The sequence below is a fragment of the Stegostoma tigrinum genome, chromosome 4, assembly GCF_030684315.1.
Source record: "Stegostoma tigrinum isolate sSteTig4 chromosome 4, sSteTig4.hap1, whole genome shotgun sequence".
NCBI classification, from domain to species: domain Eukaryota; kingdom Metazoa; phylum Chordata; class Chondrichthyes; order Orectolobiformes; family Stegostomatidae; genus Stegostoma; species Stegostoma tigrinum.
Window position 1 is genome coordinate 106,488,331 of NC_081357.1, and position 19,279 is coordinate 106,507,609.

Below are 19,279 nucleotides of genomic sequence, written 5' to 3' on the forward strand. Positions count from 1 at the left end.
CAGGCAAAACTCCAGTGCAATCAATTTCAATGGATTAGATGCTGTGTCCAGATTTCTGAACAGTGTCTCTCCTGGCAGGTTTTGTTTTCTGAACTTTCAAATGGCTAAAATTCCAGGGGAGGAAAAAGAAAATGGCACGAAGATATTCTGAAGCTCTTCCTTGAAGTACAGCCCATTGATGTTATCAACAAGGAGGAGCTAGCCACAAATCTTTCAAGCTGCCAACAATATATCCACAAACAGCATCATGCTTTCAGTCCAAGGGCCTTGATGATAATGCAGAATGACAACAGTGAAGGAAGAAAAAGTTGAATTGGGGTTTTCTGACTCATGGATCATCCTACACCGTGTGCTCTAAGATCTGTGGGCCAAGAAGCACCTTGTCAAGTCATCAGATGACCCACGGTAGAACTGTATGACCCTGAATTGAGGGAAGGATGATGATTTATCATGGAAACAGATTATCTGGGTATTATTATATGGCTGTTTGTAGGATCCTGCTGTGTGCATATTTGCTGCTGCAATTCGTACATAAAAGAAATAAATAAGTAGCACTGAATTGTCTGGATTCATGAGATCATGAGATCATGAAGGGTAATGTATGAGGTCAAGTCTGTCACTGGGTGGAATTTAATGTTCTAGCTGGGTTCACCTCCACCAGCTGCAAAAGCCATCGGTAACTATGGGTCAAATGTTTTTGGATGAGCCAGTGCTGTTTCAAGTCAATCCAGCACTGAAGCCCTGCCCTGCTGGGATCTGCCAGACAGTCAGAAGCTGGATGTTGAGGAGAAATCCAGCGGTGAAGGGGTAAGGTCTCTATGGACTCCTTGAGTGGTTACTGAAAGGCTTTGATCCAACCTGAGAAAGCCCTGCCCCTTGTCACCCACCACCACAAGTCTGAACTCACGGCTGGTGGGAGGAGGAATAAATTCTGTCATTGACACCCCTCTGACCTGCTTTTCTAGCCACAATAGTTATATGACCAGTTGTGAATATGAATGTAAATGAATATGTATAACTGCCAACTGTAACAACTCTCTGTTGGATCTTCCAATATCGCATTACCCATGCCTAATTTCCGAAGTTTCGAGGGATCACATAACTGCTTCAGGTAAAGATACCACCTGAAGGCAAAACTCACATCAGACTTCATGTATATCCTTGCGAGGTTATGAAAGATTTGGGCTGCTGCCAAAGATTTACCCAAATCATTACACGAACCACAAATATTTGATTGGGTGTCTTGGCCAACACTGATTTTTTAAAAGGGGAGATGGTGGTTGGGTTGTAGTGTCATTGAACTTGTAATAGTTCAGGAACATAGACTCATAAAGCATGGAAATGGACCCTTTGGTCCAATGAGTCCATGCTGAACATAATCCCAACCTGAATTAGTCCCACCTGCCTGCTCCTGACCCATTTCCCTTCATACCTTTCCCATTCATGTACCTATCCAAATGTCTTTTAAATGTTGAAATTGTACCCACATCCACCACTTCCTCAGAAAGTTCATTCCACATGCAAATCACTGTCTTTGTAAAAAAACTTGTCCCCAAGTCTTTTTAAAATCTTTCTCCTCTCACCATAAAAATGTACCTCCTTACTTGAAATCACCCATCCTAGGGAAAAGACAACTATCATGACCTCTATCTATATCCTTCATTATCTTATAAACTTCTGTAAGGTTGCCTCTCAATCTCCTACACTCCAGTGAAAATAGTCCCAAACTATCAGCCTTTCTTTATAACTCAAACATCCACGCCAAGCAAAATCCCAATAAATCTCTTCTGAACCCTCTCCAGCTCAATGATGTTCTTCCTATAACTGGGTGACCAGAACTGGACACAATATTCCAGAAGAGGCCTCTTGTACAACCTCGATATGACTTCACAACTCATACTCGAAGGATTGAGCAATGAAGATAAACATGCTGAATGCCTTTCTAACCACCCTGTCTATATGTGATGCAAACATCAACGAATTGCAGACTTGAACTCCTAGGTCCCTCTGTTCTACAACACCACCCAATGCTCTACCATTAATTGTATAAGTTGTACCAAAATGCCAGGCCTTGCATGTATCCAGGTTGAATTCCACCGGCCATTTTTCTGCCCATTTGATCAAGATTCCTTTGTAACCTTAGAAAATCTTCTTCACTATCTACTATGCCACCAATTTTGATGTCATCTGCAGACTTACTAACCATGCCTTGTATATTCTTACCTGAATATTTATATAAATAACAAACAAAAGAGGACCCAGAACTGATCCCTGTGCAACACCATTAGTGACAGGCCTCCAGTCCGAAAAACAACCCTCTACCATGACTCTGCCATTAAGCCAATTATGTTATCAAATAGCAAGCTCACCCTGAATCCCATGTGACCTAACTTTACTGATTAGTATACCATGCAGAATCTTGTTGAAGGCATTACTAAAGTCCAAGTAAACAATGTCTACTGTGGTGCCATTAACACTCTTTTTAGTAGCATCCTCAAAAAACTCAATCAAGTTAGTGAGACGTATTTCTTCCACAAATCCATGCTGACTATCCCTAATTAATTTTTGCCTCTCTAAAAGTCCATAAGTCGTATCTTTTAAAGTCACCGCCAACAATTTACCCACAACCAAAGTCAGACTCACAAGTCTATAGTTCCCTAGTTTTTCCTTACAACCCATCGTAACAGCTAGAGGAATTTCATTTCATTGGTTTCAGGGATGATGACCACAAGATTGTTATAGAAACTCATGTGCCTACACTTTAGGAAAAGAAGTCTATCACTCTTGTCTGGTCAGGTCTGGTTTGGTTTACAGAATACTGTGGACTGCCTGAAATGGTCTAACAAGCTACTTTGATCAAAGGCAATTAGGGATGGGCAAGAAATGTTGGCCATGCTAGCAATGCCTACATCCCATGAAGGAATTTCAAATCACTGAAAAGGCACTGGTCATTTTCTTCATTGCCCTTTGTAGGAGCTTACTGTGCTGAAATTGCCTGTCAATTGAATAGTGACCACACTTTAAAATTAATATGCTGTTGTGTCTGAAGTACCTTAGGGAAACTTGAGATGGTGATGGATGTCTTTGAATGCAAATCATTTCTTCTGCTTTGAATATTTGCACATGTTTATTATTTGTACATTGGTAGTTGCCTCTTGTTGGTAAATATAGACTAAAATTTTAGCAGGACAAATTGGCAACATGTTTTACTGGCACAAGTGTTGCAGTATAAATGAGCTGTCATACAACCTGACTAAAGTGCTTTGAACCAGAACACGTGGGATAAAATGAGAAACATAAAAGGAAGATAAAGTGTCATGTAATCATTTGATGATCGAGGTCATTACAAGGTTGATTCCATGATCTGGCATTCACAGCAATGGGAAATGATGCTTGTGATTTCCTGAGATGCCCTCCGTGGAAGCTCAGCTTCCTGCTGGCAGTGCTGAATTGTGGAATGATATGGTTTGTTAGTATAATGACTGGTTTTCATGCCAAGTCAACAATCTTATTTCAGGTTGCACGTATAATTGCGCGGAGATTTCTCTGCACATACCCTGATCAGCTTTTTTTAAGCAGGGCTATGATTGAATTACCGGTCATCCAGGACAGTAAAGATCATTTTCAATTACCAACTACTTAGGACATCTGGCTTTATAATTCCACGAATGACAAATGCCACCTATTAATCTGTATAGGGATGATGAGCAGATGAAATACCTTCCTGTAGTTTTGGCACTGTCTTGTAAATCAAGCCACCTACAACAGAATAATAAAATGTGAGGCTGGATGAACACAGCAGGCCAAGCAGCATCTCAGGAGCACAAAAGCTGACGTTTCGGGCCTAGACCCTTCATCAGAGAGGGGGATAGGGGGAGGGAACTGGAATAAATAGGGAGAGAGGGGGAGGCGGACCGCTCCTGAGATGCTGCTTGGCCTGCTGTGTTCATCCAGCCTCACATTTTATTATCTTGGAATCTCCAGCATCTGCAGTTCCCATTATCTCTCTCTCTACCTACAACAGAATTCTGAATCAAGGGAAGCTGTCAAACTAATCACAAGGAGCAATGGCTTTTTCTAATGAACCAATATACCGACTAAGAGTTGTCTGCGGGGAGTGGACCATTATCTAGCTTGACAGAGATAAAACAGATTACATCCAGGAGCAGTTAGAAGAGCCAGCAATTAAAAATGAAGACTCACAATATTACAATTTAAAGCATTTGAAAGAGACAAAGACACATTGGTTCTGTAGTAATAGTGGCTCCATTCATCAAGTTCAGGTCACCTAGTACAAATGAGCAGCTTACTAAAGTAAATTTCCAATAAATAGTTGAGAGGTGGCAATGAATCTCTATGAAAATTATTTTCACTCAGACGCTGAAGAAATAATTTATTGCAATAGGTCATTTGAATGTAGAGAATGTTAAAAGAGCTTCATTGGGAAGCATTATGCAGTATAAATTCCTCAATGGATGTCAACTGAAGTTTTAAAGTTAATTGATGTATTGGCATATATTTTGTAGCTGGAAAAGATCAGTCCTGACATTGCTGAAAGGTTTAGGATGAAATGACATTTTGCACAGCCATCTGGAGTGAGTTCAAGGGCATATATCATTCAAACAAGACCTTAATGGGGCAAAGGATGTTATTTGACTTTTCTTCCAATGATTTTCGTAACTTTTTAGCATCAAAATCATATATAATTGTAATATAGAAATGAGAGTTCACAAATATTTACAGCAGAATCATTCAGAAGGCACTTGGATTCACATAATTTACGAAGAATCACCAGGAAAGGGAGATTGCGAAAGTAGATGGAATATTTGGATGGGATTCTCCAAATGCACCATGTGCTGTAGTTCATACCCTCAACAAATTAATTGCAAGCTACAAAATGTTTGCAAAGTGGAATAAATGACAAAGACTGTGTTTAAAACAGCCCAAATGCTTATAAGGCAACTTCAATCTTTTTAGTATTAATACACTAAGATCAGCGACAAACTTCCACAATTTTCCTTCTCCATTCATGGAAAGGGAAATGGAATCAATACTTAGCAGGTAGCTGATCTGATATCACCCATCATTCGCGCATCATTTCAATGTCAATGCGGTAGAAGATGGAAGTTATATTTGACACTGAACTGCCATCCCTTCACTATTCAATATGCCGCTGACCTTATCTGCAGACTCTGGCAGACATACTGACAATCATCATCAATTTTGTCTTCAAGCTGTATGATCGCAGTGATGTGCCTCCTGTTTGAGATTACCTGCAAAGTAGGCGTGCCATTGTGAAACTGTCAAGGTTCCACTGCTGTCAAATATAGCCTCCTCCACCTCCTTCAGTAATTGAATATGACCTTTCCACTAAATACCAATGGTACAAAGATATGGCAGACTAACTTCCCTGAAGAAGGGTCATTGGAATCAAAATGTTGACTCTATTTTATCTTCAGACATGCTCCTGGACCAGCTGAGTTTCTCGAGCAATTTCTGTTTTTGTTCCCTTGTACTGTGGCAATTTGAAAGGACAACTTAGCAGCCATTTAGCCAGGCAGGTAGCTTCTCCTTTGACATGGCTATTTTCTCCTCCTCACCTTTTGATGTGTACTCCTTCTCAAGCTCATACATTACATCCTCTGGGATATATGTAACTGTGGGTCACAGCAAAATGATGTGGAATGCTGACTTGAAGTTCTCATTTCCAGCATTATTCCAAACTAATTTATGTGGGATACAATATAGTTTTTAGTTCAGCTCTACTCAAGTATTTAAAACATAAAATAAAACCAATTTAACAGGATACAATTACGCTTAAGAAGAGGACGGTTGTTATGTTCCTGTGCACTGTGTGACTGAGAAGTGCACGTTATGCTGCTGGACCTAAAAGATTGTTTGCTCTATACAATTATATTCAATTTTCTTCCATTTAATTAATTGCAACAGAAGATAGAATACAATCAAAATTTTGATTGATAACAGTTAATATCTTCAACTGGTTCTTTGCACTTTCCATGACAGATATAAACATTTGAAAATCTGTTGAGATAAATAGATGTGATATTGTCCTCAGTTGTTGCATGTGAATCATGCATTAATTTTCTTTCAACTAAAAATGATGTGCAAGGCTGAAGACATATTGCATGAAGAAGTTAGAACTTGGTTCCACAACAATCCTTGTAAAATATTGTAGTGGGGAAGTCTGTGCGATACTGATGTTGTACCATATATCTAGTTAAAAATGAAAGCTATTTATTTCAATAATTCTGACTTATAATCATAGCGGTCATACTCAAGACTAGTAGATTGAATGTGGTATTAAAAATATTTTCAGTTGAGGCCAGCCTTTTTCTTGCAATCCAGTTGCAACTCCAACATGACTCTTGTAGATGGGTCAGAAATTAAATGTGACATGGACATGTCACACTCCAATTCTCCCTCAAAATTTGCTTTGGGAGCCTCTGTCCACTCTAAGCAGGGCCCCTGACATAGATGCTGCAGACCAAGAGCTGCCAGTCCAGGTCATGGAACCCTGTGGATGTGGCCAGAGATGCACCAGTTTTGGTGATTCGGAGTTATGCTAAATAAGACCAGGGTACGAACAACCCTTCCTTCCTTGGTAATGTTTCAATGTATTGAGTACAAGAGGTTGATAAGTCATGTTGCAGTTGTATAGGACTTTGGTTTGGCCACATTTAGAGTACTGTGTACAATTCTGGTCGCCACATTACCAAAAGAATGTGGATGCTTTGGAGAGGGTGCAGAGGAGGTTCACCAGGATGTTCCCTGGTATGGAGGGTGCTAGCTATGAAGAGAGGTTGAATAGATTAGGATTATTTTCATTGGAAAGACGGAGATTGAGGGGTGACCTGATTGAGGTCTACATAATCATGAGGGGTATAGACAGGATGGATAGCAAAAAGCTTTTTCCCAGAGTGGGGGACTCAATTACTAGGGGTCATGAGTTCAAAGTGAGAGGAGGAAAGTTTAAGGGACATATGCGTGGAAAGTTCTTTACACAGAGGGTGGTGGGTGCCTGGAACGCGTTGCCAGCAGAGGTGGTAGACGCAGACACGTTAGCGTCTTTTAAGATATATTTGGACAGGTACATGGATGGGCAAGGAGCAAATGGACACAGACCGTCAGAAAATAGATGACAGGTTAGACAGAGGATCTTGATCGGCGCAGGCCTGGAGGGCCGAAGGGCCTGTTCCTGTGCTGTAGGTTTCTTTGTTTCTTTGTTTCAATGTCTCAGAGTGTGTGTAGGATACTAAATTATCCTGAAATGCTCTGGCATTTTCAGGACAGCTTTGAAGATGAGTGAGGCAGAGCTTCATGCAATTTTTCTTGCATTTTTTACCTCCCGAACCTGACTGCCAACGCACTTCCATAGTAACTGATAGGTAGAACATTTCCCTCCAGAGATTCCACCCTAGCACCTTCACAGCTCTCTGTAAATGTGGAATAAGGTATACAGGCCAGGCCCCAGAACAATCTCTGCACTTGCATTTAGCATAAAGTTATCCCTATGAATGTAAAATACCTAGGCTGTAGTCATTAATGTGACAGTTCCAAGATGTGTCAGTGATGTGCTCACTGGACTGTGCTCCCAAGTATTATCTAGATAAAGAACCCACAGAGGTGAAAGTCTCTGATGTCTGAAGCTATCTGCAGTTAAAGAGTTAGTTTCATGTGAGAAACAGACACTGCTTAGCTATTATGACTTATTTCATCCTTGGGATGTCTAAAGAAGTTCTCATCTCTCCCATGGGTGCAACTTCATCAGGTCTGATGGCAACAAAGAAATTAGAGAATATGTTTTAGAAGAGAAAGTTTATTTTCAAAAATGTCACCTGTCTGTCCTGAGTAGTATTTTTTTCCTTTCTGTCCTGCTTTGTCTGTGTGCCATCCTAACTTCACAACTGTGGTGAATGGACCCTCCTTTGACCTGGATGTTCATCCTTAGGGGCATTTGGGCCTAGAGGGCCTGGGCCTACTGAGAATATCTTGGTCTGATGTAGGCTCAGCCTCCTCAGGTGGAGCTTCTGCAATCTTTGTAAACATAAACAGTGGGGAAGGTAGAGGAGTGGGCATCTCTGGAGTCTTCTGAGAGGAAGCTTTTGGGGATACTGTATGTGATGCTTCCTCCCAATGGACACCTGCTAGCGCCAATCTACCTTCACAAGGAAGGAACACTGGAGAGATAGATCAAGACCCCTTGTCCAACTCTACTCACCCAACTCTTGATACTGAGTACCAATTCCTTGAGCAAAGAAGTAGATCTGTGTGCATATCCAGCAGACACAGAGCACCAGACCTGGCTGCCTGTGGCAGTCACCAACCTCTTGATGGAGAAAGCCAGATGCATGCCGGGGCCAGAGATAATGGGAACTGCAGATGCTGGAGAATCCAAGGTAACAAAGTGTGAAGCTGGATGAACACAGCAGGCCAAGCAGCTTCTCAGGAGCACAAAAGCTGATGTTTCGGGCAATGGTGAGAGCTGCAGTCCATGAGACTTGGAGAATTAGTGTTGTTAGAGTTTGTGTAAATGCTAACCCTGGGACTGTGAGGGAGCAGAAAGAAAATAGTGGCACTTACACTTATGAAGCACAGGAGAGCATTAACCTGCCTTCTGAAGTGCTACTCACTCTGTTTTACCTGGGAAATAGCACTGACCTGACTGCTATTGCATTCCATGCTGGCTGCCTTTGGTATAACAAAGTGTAGAGCTAGATGAACACAGCAGGCCATGCAGGATCTTAAGAGCAGAAAAGCTGATGCTTTGGGTCTAGACCCTTCATCAGTGTTCATCCAGCTCTACAAACGTTGTTATCTTGGAATCTCCAGCATCTGTGGTTCTTATTATCTCTGGTTGCCTCTGGTGATATGCCCCGTGCCTCTAACTCTCTGTTGATGATGCGGGAGGTTAACTCAATTTACTGGGTAATCTGTGATAATGATGAGGCACCACAGTCCGAAGGGTAGTTCCTGGCATGCAGTGGCATGTAGCTGGCTTTAAATATGACCCCAGCAGCAATGAAGCTCAGTTGTGGTGGGTTTTTCCAACTCTTCACATAATTCCTCAAGAAGGGCACGCACAGCCCCGATGCATAATTATTGAGGTGAGGAGTGGAAGACTGCGTGAGAAAAACTACAGTAAACCGCCACAGACCAGGCAGAATAAAACACTTGATTTCAAAGTGATGACATTTCACTCATAGGGTAAGTCTAATGCTGGAGAGGTTTGCTGTTCATTTCTTAGTGCTACAGTTGCATTACTGGAAGTTCATAAGCCCAGGTCAGAAACACTCAAATATGTGGAAAGTCAGAATTTAGCTTTAAACATTGACATGATATTGATTAATAAGTTTGGAAAATATATAAAAATGTAGCACGTGAAGAAATATATCCAGACAAATGTTGGACAGGGAGTTATGTAGCCGAACAATACTGTTGGATTTGAGATCCCAATATTAGGCGCAACCATCCTGAACCATCACATGCCGATAGTGTGGAAGTGGCTTTGTGATTTAACTGCAGACAACTTCTGAATAAGTGCCTCAACATCATGGATTGTGCCTTCAGATGAGTTTGTGAAATCAGAATTTAGGGGACTAAGGGCCTTAGACTTCACAGCATGGAGGGGAACACATTGTTGGTGGCCCATTGAGGTGAGCATCCTCCCCCTGTTTGGCCACGGGGACTTCAATTTTGATGACCCACTGCACTCTCACAGGGAGGCAGCTTACATGAAAGTTAGCAGCCTTCCTTCACAGTGGGAACTGCCCGTCTTCGCAAAATATCAGTATTCACACTTAATGGTCCTTATTTGGGGTCTGGAACACATACATCAGCTGACTATCCCTGGGTAATTAATCCACTGCTATAGCCCGTGGTGGTGAGAGAGCACTGGGAAGCTAGCGAAGTAACCTCACCACTTCAGTTCCAGTAAAGAATAAAAGACAAGTAATATCAACAGGCTTGCAAGTATCTGAACTGCTGCTATTAGTCTTGATCCTGCAACAATGTGCCCTGACCTCAGAATGCAAATTTGAAAACTAAATGGTTGAAAATTGTCCAGGTCCCAGCAATGCTAGCCATTATCTTAATGAGTGTACAAATTTGCCTGTTAAGTGTGTGATATCATAGGTACTTAGCCCAACAAAAGGGTGCATCAAGCCACAAGCATTTCCCTTTTACTATATTGTTTCTTAGATTCAAGTTGGTTTCCTTTTAGCCAGCAAAATGTTTTAATTTGTAGTGTTTCCATGGAGCCATATTACTAGCCAAAGTACTGAAACTCTCTTAAGCACTCAAAAGCCTTTCAATGTAACAGCTTCTGGCATAAAATGTCATCAGATGAAGAACGTATGACAGCATTTCATATGTAATATCAGAACACCATTTAACAGCTTTGCAATCCGACCATGTCTGGTCGGACAGGTAGAAACGTAGGTTGTCAAGATGAGGTAGAGAGTTTGAAAGGGGATACAGTCAAAAATTGGCAGATGGAGTACTATGTGGGTAAATGCGAATTTGTTAGCTTTGGCAGGCAGAACGGAAAAGTTCATCTTTAAGTAGAAGATGGGTAGCAGAGCTTGGTAGCATTGAGGGATCAGAGTGTCCTGTTAATGAATCACATTAAGGTAGTTTTTAAAAGTATCTTAATGATACATGAGCAAGGCCAGCATTTGTTGCCCATTCTGAATTGCCTTTGCATTGAATGGCTTTCTCGGCTATTTCAGAGCATACATTAAAGGTCAACCACATTACAATCTTCTGGAGTCTGGGTAAGGATGGCCAATTTCCTCCAATATAGGACTTTAGTGAACCAAAACAATTGGTCGTAATTTCTTGGCACCCTTGTGAATGCAAGATGGATGAGAAGTCAAATGTGGCAATCTAGCAGCTAAATATTATTCGTGCTACACAATGAAATTTAGTGCAGGCATTCAGGCCCATGATAATATTGATAATTTTTTTGTGCAGAATTCATCCTCCCCCCTCTCCTTGCTTTCTTCAACTTCTACCTAATTGAATTATCAATAGTTTCCTGTTTCTGCCTTTGCATGGTTGTCACTTATTTGTCTTTGCCTGTTTAGCTTATATAATTCTTTACTAGCAGTATTTCTATTCCTTGAATGTGCCATGTACTTTTCATCTTTGCTTGTTTTTAATTCGTTATTGTTTTTCAGTACTTTGGAAATCACCTTACCAATCTCCATTCAACACTTAAGTAATAGCTTCCTTAAGAACTCAAATGCCACTGCACTGTCAAGCTACCTCATAACATTCAGTCTCAATGGACCCCTATTTTACTGCAATTAAATATAAGGAAGACCAAAGCCATTGTGCTCGGTCATTAATATAAAATCTGCTGCCTCACCATAGATTCTGGTCCCTTCCTGGCCACTGTCTCTCATTGCACAAAGGTTTTGCAACCTCGGTATCCATTTGATTCTGAGATCAGTTTCTGACTCCATTTCCACTCCAGTTCACTGGATGCATCCTGTTACCGGAGTTGCATCACCCATCCAACCATCTTCCCAACACCTCCTCCAACCTACTCCTCCCAAACTGCACCTTTGATCATAAGCTGCTGAAACCTTCAAGTTTAGTTTTGTCACTTCCAGGCTACATTACTTACACAATCTCCTGGCTGGCTTCCTGTAATCTCTGTAAACTTGAGCTCATCCAGAACTCTGTAGCCCTTATCCAAAACATCAAACTGAAATGTGTCCACTTGATGTTGAAATCACTTTATAGCTTTCCCAGCAATCTCCTGCAACTCTCCAAAGCTCTGAATTCATCCAATTTTAACTAACCTTAACTCCCTTCTCCGTCATCAAATGTAGCCATATAGTCAATTGTCTGGGCATAAGATCTCTCCTCCTTAAAACCTATCATTTTCACCAACTATTTCTTCATCTCACTTAACACTTCCTTTGATTCTGCTTCAAATTTTTATCATTATACTCCTGTGAAGTATCCTCTCCTGCATTAAACAAGTGATAAAAATGCAAGTTGTTATGGTGTTGTTATTTCCCCAGTAGGTTTCATTCTAACCTATAACCTGTCCAATCTGGGTATGGTTCAGATTTATGACCCTTCTTTCCTGTCTGATTCGAGAAATGACACAGAATCACATCACTAACACCCAGAGACAGAAAGAAATCATGCCACAGTTTGACAGAGACGGAGACAGAGAGAATAAAGCACCAAGACAGTGCTCGGTGCTGGTGTACCAATATGCTGCGGAGTGTTAGGACGTGTTGCCATGCCTGAAACTCCCCACGCGCTGAGTTCCCGATTTCTTGGCGAAGAATACTGCATGCCGTAGAGGGGAAATGCTAAATAAAGGGGAAAAAAGTCATATTTTTAAAAAGGGGAATCAATTGAGTAAAATATAATGCAGGAAGTCATTGACCAAAAATGATTAAAGTTCACATTTTTTGAAAATGAAAAGACTCTGGTCAGAATTACTTATATCTTTCCACACATCCCTTCGATTGACTATTGATTGTGGTCTCATGCCTAAACAGTCTTGAATTCTTTGGCTTGGCACTATGTGTCAAGTCATGTTTCAAATGCATGCTCGTCAGCAATTTCCTCATCCATCGAATCAAATTAATTGGTATCATGTGAAACAAAATATCGATTTTGCTAACCGTTATTTTCAGGTTAGATCAGGGTGCCTAAGTTGTGAATTTATTTTAAGAGGAGTGAATGTCTAGAAGGCTTTCTATCATTCATTGAAAACAAATATGCATAATCTCAAGGACTGGAACTGAACATTCTGCCAGTTGCACAATTTCCTCACTTTGGAATGTTTCTCTTACTGTTGTCATCAATTGGAACATGCAATAATTACTTTGCCTGGGCATGCACCTAAGGCCTTACATGGAAGTATATGAAATACAGTGCCAGCTCTTTGTAAATAGGCTCCCAGCTGATTTTTCAACACGTCTGATCATTTCTTCAAAGAAATTCACAAATTAGTAGTTCAAGGTGCTTTCACTTGTTGTATTGTTGCTTTGACCTGATTTGTTTTGCAAAACAAAGGAAGATTAAAAAAAACTGGTAGCTTTGAAAAATCAGCTGCTTATTTGCCATAAACCCATTTAGTGTTTCTGGCATAGAGAAATTTCACCCTGAAATGTTTAATTATAGGAAATACAGTTACAAAGTTTGAGCATGGTCATGATTATAAGTAATATTTTTGATCTTAAAGTTCAACAAACAGCATCTTACTTTGTATATTAGTCTCAGGACAATTGCTCACTTCTTCAATAGTGGAACGTGTGTTGCATAAAATTCAACCCACAATTCCTTTATTATTCCTTCGCAGATTTTCTCCCATTTGTCTGAAAGCATGAGATTCCTGCTGGAATCTCTTCTTCTTACAAATAAGCTTCATAGGAACATGCCTAAATTAATGAATGAACATACCACCTTCAAAAAAATACTTTCAAATTCAACCTTAGCCAAGGATATCTGATTGAACACACTGCTTTAAAAAGTCAACTATAACAAATTAAATGAAATATTAATGAAATATCATCTAGAATTGTTGCATTCTGTGTGTATGGTCAGCATTTTATGAAAATTAAACATAAAGTGAGTTAAGAAATGTTGAATTTAATTGTATTAGTTCATGGAATTTTTCTCAGAGGTAATTAATGACTGGTTTTATCTATTTGTTGGACTTGACTCCATGTTTAAAAATATTTTACGGAAAGAAAGTGCCTAAAATAATTTTGTCCCAGCCTCATTAGCAATTGAAATCTTAAATACAATCAGGAATCTTAACGGATTTACTCATTGTAAATGGACTTATTGCTTTTACATGGATTTCCATATTTTCTTTTATATTAATGTCCGATTCTCAAGTTCCTCCCAATATGTCACATTCCAGGTTAGTAATTTTACAACCAGGAACCTAAGTGATAACCATTTTCAGTGAGCCTCCAAAGGAACATACACTGGAGAGATATTCTCCCACACTTTTTAAACTATTTCTTTGTCTTTTCCAGCAGATTGACCTCCAATGGTCATTCCCATTAAAAAAAACCTGCTTGTGAGCGTACTACTGGCTGGCCATTTGATTGTACAGTTGTCATGCCCTTAGTAAATTTGTAAGGAAAAAGCAAAATGTTTTGAAGTGTGTTATTTCATCTCTTGTGGCCATAAGAACAAACTTAGTGTTTAGAATCTCTCCAAAGGCCTGCAAACAGGCCCAATTAGTATATATTCTCAACGATAATTCTTTCAGCCTAGGGTTGTGACCCCCATTTTGACAGTATATGGGCACAACACCTTGTCTTTGTATATGTCTTATTGACTGTTTTGTGCAGGTGCAAGCAAATTGAAACATGGGAACAGTTTCTGCTAGGAATGCGATTGGCAATCTGTGTGCAGGGTGAGTCAAAATTTGCATAATTTTTGAAGAAGTGCTCTTTATTTTCTCTCAAGTTTTTGCTCAAATTCATTTGTATTTCACCGATGAGAAAAAAATGCACACAACCAGCAATACTAGGCAGAATTTTTAAATCAACTTCTTTAAAAAATGAGAGATAATGGGAACTGCAGATGCTGGAGATTCCAAGATAATAAAATGTGAGGCTGGATGAACACAGCAGGCCAAGCAGCATCTCAGGAGCACAAAAGCTGACGTTTCGGGCCTAGACCCTTCATCAGAGAGCTTTATTCATTTAAAAAATGAACTTTGCGTTAAAAATATTCCTCAAGGAATTTAAGAGTGATAATTTGCTCCAGTTCAATTAATAACAGCTGAATATGGGTGTGTTGCAACGAGTAAGAATATTCAAGTGCAGTTCCAACCCACAGGCTGTGTTTGTAAGACTGGCAATGCCGTTGAAAAACTATACTCGACATTTATTAGCTATTATTTCTAAAGTAGACAGTTTCTTAGTAAAGTAGAAAGAAATTCAAAAGCTATAAAATGTGAGTATTAATGCTCTTGTGCCCAAAATAACCATCCTAATGCTAAGAGTTTCCTAAGACATGTTATGACATACCTCTAGTGAGACCTGGACCCAGGTCTTCTGGCTCAGAGGTACGGACATTACCACTATCCCACAACAAGCCTCAATAGAGCCTCGTTAGATGCTTGCCCAATTCACAGAAACGCCCAATGGTGATTAATGCAAACTTTCGTTGTGGCTAGTTTTATGGAATGGCTTCTTGGGGACTATTGTATACACTAGCACCAAAGACTGGAGAAACTCAATTTGCGTTGAATGCATTTGTGTTTCCGATTCTGCAGTGCTTTGCATTGACTTAATTTGCGTTGAATGCATTTGTGTTTCCGATTCTGCAATGCTTTGCATTGACTTGGTTGATTCCAGCTTAAAAAGAAGTCAAGCAACTGAGTGGAAGTTCCACCCCATGGTAAAAATGTTTAGTCAAACTGTTCAGGTATGTTATGCTATACCTCTCAAGTAGGAGACACTTTAACCTGAAACAAAAACAGAAGTTGCAGGAAAAGCTCAGCAGGTCTGGCAGCTTCTGTGAGGAGAAATCAGAGTTAACATTTCAGGTCCAATGATCTTCCCTCAGAACTTGAACCTGGATATTCTGATTCAGAGAGTGGAACACTATCACTATGACAAAAGACGACTTGAACACTGGTGAAACTCTCAGGAGCAGAAACCATATTATCTGTTCACAGAAGTTAATCATGTCATTAAGTGAGTTAATTGCATTAATTATAGGCAGCGATTATAATCTGCAGAAAACAATGGCATTGATTAGCGCATCTGCAATCCGTCCCAGAAGAAAACTTTGATTATATTGTACTACAAATTGAATGAGTTTTCTTTTCCCTGTTACTTTAAAGCTTGAAGGCAATAGTATATATCCTCTTACTTAGTACAAATGGCGTTCAGATCATTCCTTAACTTATTCTTTCAAGTACAGGAAAGATAGTTTCCCTATTAATGATGGAGATCAGATATGGCTCATCGTGTTGAATAGTATCTGTTTCTACCCCAGCTTAGATGATCAAAAAGATGCATATCGCAACTGAGTTCACATTTTTAAAATTCCCTGCTTCTTCCTAAGCTATTCATAATGATCTCACAGATATATAATGCTGTAACTGTTGATTTTTTTTGTTTTATTTTGACAATTTTAGCAGGATAAAAGTGTCAAGACTACGTCAATAATGTTCCATAATGTAATAAAGCAGCACGTTTATTATTTTGACATGAAACTGCTTCTGCTAATCATTCAGAAAGATGAAGTGAACACCAAGCATGAAATAGAGACAGGCTGTTTACTTTCAGGAACATACTATTAGAGGGTTTTCCGATTAAAAATCAAAATAGCGTTCCTTATATTTACTGGTACCCCGAACAAACAGATTAAAGAAATGATTGAGGGACTTTATCAAGTAGACTGTTATTTTTTGATCTGTCACATTTTTCAATTTTATTCTTAAAGCTCACCAGTCAACCTCATCAATAACATTTGCCACTTCAGTGATGTGGTAAAAAAAAATGAAAGCATACATCTATTTTCATATTGCTTAATACGGAACTATTTCAAGACTAAAAAAAGGGCATAACTGGATCATAACACACAGAGTGAATAATCCTGTATCTCACTGTAAAACAGATTTTGTAACAGTATTCTGTGAAGACTGTGAGTAATGAGCTGCTACTTGTTTACATCATGCTGTTTGCAATGAACACAACAAGCTGTGATTATTAGTACTGCTGAAAGGTCAATGACCTACCTGAAATGTTAGCTGGAAATTTAGTGCACTGACATAATGTGAGGTACCGGGGGCATGGTTGGCATGGAGATAATGTCCAGACAGCCTTGAAATATGTTAAGTGTATCTGTCAATACATTTTTAACCATGCCACCATGATCCTGGATTTCCTGCAACAGGTCTCAATTCAGTTTTAAAAGGGATACTCTAAACATGCAAGCTGAAGCAATCAGTGTTCGGTAGTTGAGCAAATGTTGTAATGGAATGTAGATGGTCAAAGACTGTGTTTCACTTCCCCAATACCTTTCTGCGAGGGCTGCAGCAGGTTGGGAGGGCCCAGAACTAGATATCATTCCCAAACATTCCTGTCTTTCTAAGCACTTCCTCAGCACTCCATCTATCCTAGCACTTCCCCTCAAATTTATGTGCTGCCATCCCTTTTCCTCATATCCCCTTCAACAAATGCTCCCTATTCATCAGGGATGTCATTGCAATCTCTAGTGGGTATCTTCTTCCCTTCTTTGCAGGAGAAAAGAACTCTGAAAACCACTAGAGATAGCCAACTGGAGTTGGCCCTCCAAGCATCTTTCAATTGAGAGCCGCGGTGTAAGTGGCACCGGGGACCAACAAAGTCTCAGTGTAACTGGCTATGAGGCATGGGAGATTCAGGGTGCTCCAACAACCCAGTGACAGAAATAAATATCAATTTGCCCTGCAGCACACAACACTCAGTCATGTGGACATCCTTCAGTGTGTGAAATATGCTCATATTCAAAATGATAACTTCAAATAGTCTGGTATTATCAGTATTCAATCAAATCTTTTCTCTCCAAAGGTTCTCACACATCCAGCAGTTGGCTTACTGGCACCAAAAACATCACCTCAGAGTAGTCTCATCACCTGAAGATGTACTATTACAGGCCTTAGGCAGAACATGCACCAACTTATACAATCGTACTCCAATAGACAAGTTAGGGATTTCACCTGAAGGCGAGTGTTTTATAAGGCAGCAAGAGCAGATGGTAGAATCAGGGAACAGAAGTAGCGAGATAGCATTAAATGACTCGGGACTCTAGAAGATCCCCTCAAGTGGGCATCATCGATGAAGAGGAGAATTATTGAAGCAACAGAAATTGTGTGATGTACTGTCACAATTTCTGAGCACATTGTGGAATGATCGGAGGAATGTGTGCCTCAAAGCTGACTGGCATTTTGTTGCAAGCAACTGCAATGACAGTCTTCTTCTGTAGTCCAAGTCTACAAGAGCATGGTGAATCAAGTGTGACTACTGAACCAGTGCAGGTGGAACAGTCTTTATTGGGATTCTTATGTGTTGAATAACCTCTGGAACATTGGCAAACAGCAATTCAACCATCATAGCAGAGAGGTAAGCACTCTGCCTATACCTCTGCTGAAGCCGTATGGGTTCATCTCAACAAAACATTAAGAAAAAGAAGAGTAAATATATGTGCAAAGGTAAAATACTGCAGATGCTGGAAATCTAAAACAAGAGAACGCTGAAGCAACTCAGCAGGTCTGGCAGGGTTTGTGGAAAGAGGAACAGAGTTAACATTTCGAGTCCAGTATGACTGTTTTTTAGAAATATACTGTTAATGTGCACCAAATGAAGAAATAACAGAAAGCTTCCTGTCCTGATCAGTGCTTTTATCATTTTCTATCCTTATTTCACATTTTCAATACCTGCAGAGTTTTGATTTTGTACTATTAGTACATCAGGATAAATTTCAACAAATAAAATTGTGATGATTGCAGTTGGGAGCCAGTGAGGAAGATAAATGGTCTCAGTTGCTTGAACTTATCTTTCGTTGCTTATGAGATCATCTGTACTAATTAATCACACTTTATTACCTTCTATGAGTCCTGACTGTGATGAACAGGGACTTTCAGTTTCAATTGTAACTACTAAAAATGATTATGCACTTAATTATCTTAGTACAGGATTCAGATTGTCACTTTACATTGAAACACTGCTGTTGCTTCTGCAGACTGTGGAGAATACCCTGGTGTGTTATAGGTCATTTCAAAGGCACTAGAATGAGTAGATTCACCTGCTTGGTGAATCCATTTAAAAACATCTTCTCACATTTAAAAAAGGATTGTTTAATATGCTGATATATGTTAAATGTTAATCCCCAACATTATTCTGTCCAGCATTACTGATAGCTGTCTGCATGTACATACTATAGATGTCTTGTAATTCCATTTATTGAGCTACAAATTATAATTTGCATTAACTTAGCAACTTTCATGAAGAAAAATATATTTGTGCACTGCATAGGTGTGTAATCAATAAAAATAATGTGAAGTTAAAGAAGGTTAAATTTGAATAGGTCACCTATTTTATGGTGAAAAGCTTGTTTTAAGAAGGGTCTTAACTAACGAAAGATAGGGAAGAGGTAGAATAGTTAAGGTAGGGAATTCTGGAGTAAGGGATCTTTAAGTTGAAGGCAGTAGGAGGGGCAGGGCATTACAGACTATTATCAGAGCAATGGAAAGTCTTGGGGACGGTTAATGAGA

At 39.7% G+C, this 19,279-nt stretch overlaps 1 protein-coding gene across 10 annotated transcripts in view; it reads right to left on the reverse strand.

Annotated features, from left to right (window-relative positions):
- The window catches only part of dlgap2a (discs, large (Drosophila) homolog-associated protein 2a), an 894,975-nt gene that overhangs the window by 45,068 nt on the left and 830,628 nt on the right, over positions 1–19,279 (reverse strand). For 9 of the 10 annotated variants that reach the window (XM_048531787.2, XM_048531786.2, XM_059645590.1 and 6 more), the window contains one exon: positions 12,249–12,353. The exons of the other annotated variant lie outside the window; for it this stretch is intronic. In XM_048531787.2, the coding sequence (XP_048387744.1) occupies positions 12,249–12,353 (105 nt within the window). The remainder of the gene's footprint in view (positions 1–12,248; positions 12,354–19,279) is intronic. 10 annotated transcript variants of the gene reach the window in all.